Source organism: Anopheles arabiensis, chromosome 3 (assembly GCF_016920715.1).
Source record: "Anopheles arabiensis isolate DONGOLA chromosome 3, AaraD3, whole genome shotgun sequence".
Lineage (NCBI taxonomy): Eukaryota > Metazoa > Arthropoda > Insecta > Diptera > Culicidae > Anopheles > Anopheles arabiensis.
In genome coordinates, this window is record NC_053518.1 from 5655757 (window position 1) to 5665612 (window position 9856).

Below are 9856 nucleotides of genomic sequence, written 5' to 3' on the forward strand. Positions count from 1 at the left end.
ACCGGCACCATCGCTCCGTTGGCTCTGTTTGGTTACTTTGTTTGGCATGTTGCCCTATATTGCTGGATTTTGCAGCAAATTGTCTTTAACCTGCCCTGGTGCTGCTCGGAAAGTGTGCCTTCTGCAAAGTTTCGCTTCGTTTCGTAATATTTGTGAACATTTCAACCTTAAGAACGGTTCAAAATGGAGAAGAATAGCCGCTCGAAACAAATCTCAATCATTCCGAAAAATGCGTACGGGCTGAGGACCGATATTCAGGGTAACGTACACTTTACCCTCAAGCAGGAAATCATCTACCCCGTGGCGGGCGTGTTGGCCATCCACGATTTTACCACCAACAAGCAAAAGTTTTTGAGGTAAAAAGGAATACTTCGCCACACAAAAGTGCTGAATTTAAACTGATTTGTTGTTTTCCGTTGCAGATTTCCTCAAAATTGCCATCCGGAGATTTCCGTGCTGAAACCGGAAGTCCGTGCTGTAATCTTGCGCAACCGTCTTGCTTCACTCAGACATTGTACACTTTCTCTCTCTCGCTCCCTTCTCTGCAGCAAATCGATGGTGAACGTTTACGAGATTGACACGCTGCGCAAACGGAAAACGCTCCAACTGCCGGCAGACTGTCCGAACACGCAGATCGGCAATATCTGCTTCACGCACGACTCCCGCGGAGTGGCGGTCCTGTCCGTCGAACCGGACGCCTTCCTGTCGATCTTTTCGTTCGACAAGAACGATTCGCTCATCATTGGCCGGGCGTCCAACTCGAGCCAGCAGGGCCAGGCCGTCTACCTGTCGTGCAATCCGAACGATGCCACGATAGTTGCCGTCGGCGGATACTACATGCTGAAGATAATGAACCGCACCGACAAGGGCTTCGGCCAGATCGGTACGATCAAGGGTGACGATCTGCTGATCACCTCCATGACGTGGCTATCGTCGGACGTGCTGGCGGCCGGCACCGCCGAGACGGAGATCATCTTCGTCGAGTCGGGCGAGCTGAAGATCCGCCAGCGGGCCGACCTGATCGAGACGGTCGACCTGTCCGGGGAGGGCGACACGGACCTGGGCGCCACTGCGGCGGAAGTTGCAGAGCGGAAGCACGAGGTGCTCTGCCTGACGCAGTTCGAGAAGGGTTTCCTCTACGCGATCCACAACGTGGTGCACGTGTTCGAGCGGGAATCGAACTACAACTTTCGCAAGAAGTCGATCATCCGCGTGCCGATCACGCTGTACGACGAGCCGCAGTACAAGATCGTGAACGTGGCGGTGAACCACGAGCAGGACACGATCGTGGTGGCGACGCTGCACTCCCAGCTATACATCGGCATGCTGATCGTGCCGGAAACGCTCAAGATCAGTGAGCTGGTGTTTCAAAACCTGGGCGAACCGCTGCACATCAGCGGCATCATTGGGATGGCCGTGTGCTCGTGGAAGCCGATCGTGATGACAGCATGTAAGGATGGGCGCGCTTTAACGTACTTGATTCTCTTCTAAAGCTTCCATTCGATTGTTTTTCTACTTGCACCGGCCAAAGCACGTGATTTGACGATTCGCGTGTGGAACTACGAGACGATGAAGGTGGAGCTGGTGAAGAAGTACCAGATCGAGATCGGTGTCATTGCACTGCATCCGTCCGGGTTTTTCGCCGCCGTTGGCTTCATCGATCTGCTCCGGCTGCTCCAGATCCAGCTGGACGATCTGAAGGAAACGAAGAGCTTCAATCTGGCCAGCTGTACGCAGCTCGAGTTCTCCAACCAGGGACATCTGCTGGCGGCGGCTCACGGGAAGATGATCACGCTCATCTGCATCTTCACGTTCGAGGTGGTGCAGTCGCTGAAGGGCCACAATGGCAGCATCCTGAGCTTGGCGTGGTCCACGGACGATGCGGTGCTAGTGTCCGGAGGTAACGACGGTGCAATCTACAAGTGGAATGTGGTGACGGGTGAACGGCTGGAGGAGGTCGTCCAGAAGGGCATTCACTACCGGTCGATTGCGCTGACGAGTGATGCCCACTCGGTGTACTCCATCACCAACACGGGACTCATTCGAGAAGTTGCCAAATCGGACATTGTAAGCTTTCGGGGGTTCGGGTTGAATGTTTGCTCTTTTTCAAAGGCTCGGGAGATGCTTTCTTTCCTATTTTTCGCAGGCACGAGAGTTCAAAATCCCCGAGCTGACGCCCCTCACCGATATGGCTCTGGCTCGCTCGGATGCAATTCTGTTCGTGGGAAGCGTGAAGGGCCATCTGTACAACGTGCAGGTGCCGCTGGTCGACACGAGCAGCGGGAACTGTACCAACTTTCGCTTTTTCAACACGAAAGTGACGAAGATCTGCATCACGTACGACGATTGCACGCTGATCACGGCGGCCGACGACGGGACGCTCATCATCTGGCGCATACTGAACAACGAGGGCAAAACGGCACGCCAAGCGCCCGAGCTGGGCCGGTGTGCGGATGTGCTGATCGCGCGCCAGGAGCTGATCGAGAAGAACGAATCGATCAACACGCTCGAGATGCGCATCCAGCAGCAGAGCATGGAGTTTGCGTACAAGATGAAGCAGGGCGATGCGTTCCATTCCGAGCAGATGCGTGACATCCACAAGGATTATTGTGCCGCGATCGAGAACCTTAAGGTAGGGGAGATCGTGATCGTGCCATTAAAGCTTCAATTTGACACAGCACACTGTTCCGTTTTGCAGAAAAAGAACATTGAAATGGAGCAGGCGCACACGGAAGAGTTCAACCTGATCACCGCGAGCATCGCCCAGGGCAAGGAGGACCACCAGAAGGAGATGATGGACTTTGAGGCACAGTTCCACGAGAAGATCATCATGGAGTACGACAAGCTGACGAGCATGAAGAACAAGATGGACGCGATGCGGGAGGAGTACGAGGTTAAGCTGCGTCGCTCGGCAGGATGTTTGCAGGATACGATTGGTAGGAGGAAATGAGCGCTCCAAAAAAAGCGGCATTTTCTCTATTTGCACCTCTCTTTTCCCTTCCAGAATCAATGGAAGCGGACCAGAAACGTTTGCTGAGCGAAAAGCAGGACATCATCGACAACCTGCTCAAGGATATGGATCGCAAGCGGGCCGAATTCGATGAGTACTGCCGCCAGGTTGACGTCGACAACGATCGCCACAAGGTGGAACTGCAGCTTCAGTACGAGAAACGGCTACAGGAGGAGGAGGAAAACTCCATCAAATGGCGCGGTGAGGCCGGCGTGCTGAAGAAAAAGTTCTCCACCCTGAGCCGCGAGTCGGAGGCGTACCGGAAGGAGATCGAAACGATGCAAGCGCAGCACGGCAAGTTCCAGCAGAGCATCCGGCAGCATCAGCGCGAAATCGAGGCGCTGCGCAAGGAGCTGGCCGAGCGCGACAGTACGATACGGGACAAGGATCGCCGAGTGTTCGAGCTGGGCAAGAAAAACTCCGAGCTGGAGAAGTACAAACAGGTGCTGTCGATGAAGATCACCGAGCTGAAGGCACAGATCGAGCCGAAGGAGCGCGAGATCAAGGAGAAGAAAGAGTTCATCCTGGAGATGGAGAAGAAGCTGGAGGAGCTGCAGCAGAACAACAAGCAGCTGGAGCTGCAGCTGCAGGAGCTGCGCGACAAGTACGTGGGCATCGATCTGGAGCTGCGGCGCGAGCGGAACCGGTTCCGGGCGTCGAAAGCCCAGTACCAGCGGCTCTGCGGGGAGATTTACAACGTGTCCGGGTTGATCCAGCGACCGGAGCTGCTAAAGCGCAGCGTCAAGGAGCTCTGCCACCGGTACTCGAACGATAAGGAGCTGCAGAAGTCGCTCGCACTCGATGAGGACGTGCAGAACGAGTTCCTGCGCCAGCGCGAGTACCTTGAGCGGATGACCAAGAGCGCCAAGCAGAAGGCAAGCGGCCAGCGCAAGGATGGTGGTGAATCGTTGAAGCTGAAGAAGGAAAACATGGAACTGCTGGCGGAGCTGAACGCGCTGCGTGAGCTGCTGAACGAAAAGCAGCGCGACTGTACGCGAATGGAAGCGCTGCTGGGCCTTTCGAGCAAAGCGATCTCACCCCGGCAGGCGAAAGAAAAGCTGGAAAAGGCTGTTGCGGTAAGTATTGGGCACATTGTTCACATTGTTCGTTTAAATAGTTACAATCTTCGAGAATTGTTAGCCAGATTGGATGGTGGTAGCGTTTGATTGAGCTGCTCGTTCGTATAGTAGCTCACAGGCTCTTTCATCGTCATGTTCGGTACGTACGATGGCGCATAGTGCATTGCGCAGACAGGTACTGGTGCAGCCTTCTTGAAGTAGTGGATCGGAATACTTTTGCTTCGCTTGCCAGTACCGATGGAGCTGCTGTTCCGATTGAGCAAACCGTTGGACAAGCCGGTGCAGGGAGTCCACGCTGAGATCCGGCAGTTGATAGTAGCTCTTGAAGCTGTACAAACGATACCAGGAAGGACGCTGATCGGGCGTTAAGTTCGCATCCGTAAGGTTGTACATCCAGGTTTCTTGTTCCAGCGGTTCCTATAGGAAAAGTGCATTCAAATTAGACTCTTTCTAAGAAAGCTCATACGTTGAGTGACACTCACAAACGTAACCGGATCGAACTGGAACACCTTGTAGTTGGGATTGAGCTTCGTGAACGTGGTCGTAGAGCCACCGTTCCATGCCACACTCACTGCACGCGATGGATCGTCCCGACTGTAGTACAGATTGAACTCGTCCACGTGCGAGTGTCCGTTAAACTGGCCCGCAATGATGTGCGCAAACCGTTCCACAATCTTCCGGTACTCGCGCGTCCACCCGATAAAGCAGGAATCATCGTACGAAGGGACATGCGCTAGGATGTGAACTCGTTCATTGTCCCGCTCGGACTGCAGGAGTGTGTCGTGCAGCCACTGGAGCTGTGGCATAAAGTAGTCGAGACTGTAGAACAGCCAGAAGTTGTGCACGAAGCAGGGATTGTTGTTGAGCCCGATGATGCGCACGCTGTAAGGCGTTCGCACGGTGTAGTAGCCACCTTCCGTTAGCGTTGGACGGATGTCTTTGATTGGCAGCCAATCGGCCCACTGGTCCGCGATAAAGTCGTACAGATAATCCATCCGATACGATGCCTCTACGTCATGTGGAGCGTACCTGTTAAAGGGAAATCTTGTTTTAGTAACAATTTAACCCAACTTCTTCCTCAAAATACTCACAAATTAGCCGGGTGTGATTCGTGATTACCCAACACCGGATACAGCGGGACACCCGGGAAGACGCGCTTCATCAAATCAAACACCTGCCGCATCGCGCCCTCGTTCGTTTCGATCGACGTGTTCCAGGTGAAGTGATGCACAATGTCCCCGGTGAAGTAGATCGCATCTATCTTCGGATGCTGCCGGCGTATGTGCTCCATCACGTCGACCACACCGTGCCACGGTGTGTCACAGTCCCGATAGTCGCTCCAGTAGCCGGCTGCCGTTTCCGGCGTTGCGGGCGCCAGATCGGGCAACGTTCGACAGCACGCCTCCGCCTTACAGTCCGCATTCACACCGACCACATACTCCGGATCGTAATGGATGTCTGTGAGGTGTACGATCGTTAGCGGTGACTTCTTTGGTGCAGGATTCGCCGAACAAGAACCACCCGCATCCGGTGGGGCGAACATTCGCGAACGAACCTGTTCCTCCTGCTCCTCCGCCGGTGGTGTTATGTCAACGGAGCGATACAGAGCCGCCTCCGTAATGCTTCTGCCATCACGCACACAGTCCTGCTCCTGCAGGAATATCTGGCAGATGTCTTCCGGCTCCGGGAATGGCCTGCGGTTCCGCAACACATACTCAATCACTTGCCCGTTCATGTTGACCACACCCTCGCACAGGTACTGCTTGAAGCCGAGCAGTCGACAGATACGCTTCGCGAACGTCCACACCCGCTCCGTGTCCCCCCGCCCATCTACGATCGTTTCGTTGTAGTAGCTCAGGAACAGGTACGAGCTGGACATGCAGGTAAGGCACCGGGCAGCATCCCGAGCGCGTGCAAATCCATCGAGCAGGAAGTTTCCACTGAGCCGGTCGCGATACTCGGGCAGCAGCTCGAAGTACGGCACATACTGCTCCTCCGCTAGCTCAGCCGCCCCGAGCAGGGTGCGCACCCTTGGCAACAGTGCCTGATTGTATTGTGCTGAAAAGGAAGCGAAAAGTAAGCTGTGACTGCAGGAGAATGCAATAACAATGCTTCGCCTACCTAAATCAATCCTGTACGGTGTTCCGCGTGGAGAACCGGGAACGGCAGCACGTTGGGCAAAGCATGCCACGCAAAAAACACCGAAAAACGCCACACAAAAAGTGCTCCAAGTTGGAAACATGTTTGAGGAGTCCAGTGACCGTTCCGTTGCACGTCCGATAACCTTCTGAGGACTGTTGTTGCAGATCTGACCAGCTAAAGCCAAACACATACACACTCTTCTCAGTGGCCTAATCAAAGCGACGTTGATTCGGCTTGTAAGTTGTGTACAACACCATGATGATAATGATATGCAGCGATGTTTGCTTCCATAATGAGCGGTGAGTGTGTGTATCGGGTGTAAGGTGTGAGTTACTGGTGCGACCCCCGCTCAACTGACCTCTAGGCAAATGGCTCATTAGTGGTGTGGGAATGGAATTGGAACATTCGCTTGTTGATTACAGGCCTTTAACAGGGTGAGAAGAGGTTAAGATGAAGAGAGCCCTTGAGGAGGAAGCTCCCACCTTGAGTGGCACACGTGGCGCAAGGTTGGGTTACCCACACACACATACACATATACCCTCAAAACAAAAGGTCAATGTTCGTGTGAATTGTGGACCACGATTTGATAGAGCTCTGGCCAGTGCTTCCCTATAACCATTGTGCGCAATCGATCGTGAAAGTGATCCATTTAACGCAAGCGCGCAACAGGTGTAACGGGCCGCTTCTATGCGCAGAAGATGCTTGCCATTTTTAAACATTTCCCAGGCTTCTAATAACAATCAGCATGCAGCGCACGCTTTGAGTGGGGGGAGGATGGAAGCTTGAGAGATTGATTACGATGCAAATCACACACCCACGCAACTCATCTGTAATTACACAACATGAATACTCAACGAAGGCGCACGTGGACGTGGTCCGATGGGCACAACAAACACAACATTGCGCGTGGGGTGTGGCTACACTTGACCGATATATTTCACTAACCTTCTCCGTCCTTGCTTCTCTTCCTCCTCCTCCTCCTCCTCCTTCGCAGGACCGGGACGCACTGGAGGCACACCATCGGGAGCAGATGGCCAAGCTGGAGGAGATGGTGCGCGCGCTGTCGAACGAAAACCAAACCCTGCGCGCCGAACTGATCGCGCAAAGCAGCACACGCAGCAAACCGGCGACAACACCGGCCACTAGTGGTGCTGGAGCTGGTGCTGCTGCTGCTAGTAAGTGAGATGGATTGTCGTTCTTTCTCTAATGGAACCGCGAGTGTATGTGTAACGTTTTTTTCGTTTTTGAAATTTTGTGTGATGATAAATATAATTTATTTAACGCTTTTTAGTCTGCTAAATGTATAATAATTGTTCTCGGCATGAAGTTAAAATTCAAACCAACAAGCAAAACAAAAAAACGAACAAACTTTTGCTCTCACATTCTTAACACTAAGCGGCAAATGGAACGAACAATGGTGCCTTCTTTTTGGTTAAAGAAAATAGAATGAAATGAAATGTTGGACGGGTGAGAATAAATTAGTAAAGTACGGTAAAGATATAGTAAAGCTAATTAAATAAATATCGCGCACGATTTATAAAGATAATCATTTATAAAAAAAACTGATTGTAAAGATTTGTACTCCACGAGTAAAGAAGAACCTCCCTTCGCATTGTGTAGAAGATGAGGGAGGTTCTGGAGGTTGCAAAAAAGACGTCGTCTCTCGATCACGCCAGCGATCCAAAACCGCTCCATTGTTGTTCGCGTAAAGGCATTAAATATAGTCACTACTCTGTTACTAATGCTAGTAGTACACGAGAAAAAAATGCACAATAAATAGAAGAAAAAAACATTACGTGTGTCTGCTCTGTCCGTTGTCTGTTGTAGAAAAAGCGCAAACACTTTGCAAACACCACTCCACCCCCCCCCCCCCCCACTGGCCCCATGATCGTCAGCTTAAAAGTATCCGGCATGATTAATACTGGGATCGGCCCTAATTGCCGACACGGAGGCGATGCGAGCCGCCGCACTCGCGAGCACATTTTGCTTCTGCTGGCCGGTCGGCGATTCGGCGCACACGTTCACCTTCGTCCAGCAGCGCTCGCTGCTCGACTTCCGGATCGCGTCCAGCACCGCCTGCACGTACAGCCCGTCCTCGAAGGTGGCCGCCGCCTGGACCGGTTCCTTGATCCAGCCCGCACTCTCCTTGTTCGGGTGGAACGCGTCCCGCAGCGCCCCGACCAGCTTGCACAGCCCCTTCACGTACGGTCGCGGCAGGGCCGTGTCCGAGGTGGCCGAAAACTGCAGATCCTGCACGTCCACGTACAGCATCTCCTCCTTGACGGCGCCCGTCTCGGCGTTCAGCCGATGGCCCACCAGATCGCCGCCCCGCACGGTCAGATGGCCGGCCGGTCCGTAGATGACCACCTCCTGCTGGAACGCGTTGTTCGACTCGTGGCAGTTGATGTTCACCGTTACCAGGGCGCTGGACGTGCTGCCGTCGCTTTCGAGCTCCATCTGGAAGGCGCACACGTCGGGCGCCGCCACCCGCCTGATGCCCGTGTGCGAGTGGGACGCGTACATCGCGTACGTGCGCACCGTCCCGTGCACCCGGACCGCCTTCCGCTCCGTGAGGAACTTTACCAGATCGATCACGTGACTGCCGACCAGGTTCAGCGCCCCACCGCCCATCGACTCATCGCACAGCCAGTCGTACCGCTTGCGGTTGAACAGTGGGCCCATCCGCACCTTCACGTCGATCAGCGTCTGGTCGAGGCAGGGTCCGGGCGGCCCAATGTACCCCTCCTGGATGGCGCGCTTCATGTGCGCGATGGCGGGCAGAAACCGGAGCGAGTGGTTCACGATCGAGATGAGCGTCGGGTAGTACTGGCTGGCGCGGACCATCTTCAGCGCATCGCTCTGCATCAGCGTCATCGGTTTGTCGCACACGACGTGCTTGCCAATGCCGAGCGCCTTCACCGATATCTGGGAGTGCAGGAAGGGCGGGCAGGTGATGAACACGAGATCGACGTCCTTCCGCAGCAGCACGTCGTCGATCTTGGCCGTGTGGAACGGGATCTTCAGCTCGAGCGCCGCCTGCTCCGCCTCCTTGCCCGTGCGGCCCCAGATCGCCACGATGTTGAAGCCTTTGTCGCGCAGTATCGGCACCAGCACGTGGGTCACCTCGCCCGTACCGAACATACCGATTCCCGGGAGCATTTTCACGCCAATTAAAACACAGTTCTGAGCACGCACACACACACGCACACTCACCGGAAGGGACACATAAAACAAGCACCGGAACGAAGCGGAACACACGAAGGCGCAACGTAGGAATGTTGTCTTTGCTTTTGTTTTTTCCTGCCTTTCGCACGGATTGTAAACAAATCAGCGCACTTTGACAAATTAGCTGCACGGTGTACGGTCGACATGGTCAGCGAGTGTGGCAAAATGGAAGGAAAAGGGAAATTCAACTCAATGGAAACGGGATATTAAATGCATAAAAATTTAAGGTGGAATTAAAACTGAAATTAGAAAGACAAAAAAATACAAAATTGTATTCTGCTAACACAAAACGTAACAGGTAGTAACGCTTACCTGTCAAACGCGACGTAACGGCGCGTAACGCCTGCAAAGCGCGCTCTCGTTTCAAATGGGACGATGCTGCAAGCATGCTTCCTTACTT

General features: G+C 53.7%; 3 protein-coding genes across 3 annotated transcripts; 1 reads left to right on the forward strand and 2 right to left on the reverse strand.

The window, feature by feature from the left end:
• Window positions 1-39: 39 nt before the first annotated feature.
• Window positions 40-7521, forward strand: LOC120903989 (cilia- and flagella-associated protein 57). Its single transcript, XM_040313681.1, has 7 exons — window positions 40-356; window positions 423-1450; window positions 1532-2067; window positions 2147-2632; window positions 2699-2936; window positions 3005-4086; window positions 7226-7521. The coding sequence occupies exons 1-7, from the start codon at window positions 184-186 to the stop codon at window positions 7412-7414; spliced, it is 3732 nt and encodes a 1243-aa protein (XP_040169615.1). The 5' UTR covers window positions 40-183; the 3' UTR covers window positions 7415-7521.
• LOC120903990 (sphingomyelin phosphodiesterase 1-like) lies at window positions 4082-7258 on the reverse strand. Its single transcript, XM_040313682.1, has 5 exons — window positions 7177-7258; window positions 6211-6405; window positions 5181-6147; window positions 4572-5118; window positions 4082-4506 (listed from the first exon to the last, which is right to left on the reverse strand). The coding sequence occupies exons 1-5, from the start codon at window positions 7250-7252 to the stop codon at window positions 4147-4149; spliced, it is 2145 nt and encodes a 714-aa protein (XP_040169616.1). The 5' UTR covers window positions 7253-7258; the 3' UTR covers window positions 4082-4146.
• Window positions 7522-8066: 545 nt separating the features above from the next.
• Window positions 8067-9558, reverse strand: LOC120903991 (glucose-fructose oxidoreductase domain-containing protein 1). Its single transcript, XM_040313683.1, has one exon. The coding sequence runs from the start codon at window positions 9388-9390 to the stop codon at window positions 8128-8130; it is 1263 nt and encodes a 420-aa protein (XP_040169617.1). The 5' UTR covers window positions 9391-9558; the 3' UTR covers window positions 8067-8127.
• Between the last annotated feature and the right edge of the window lie 298 nt (window positions 9559-9856).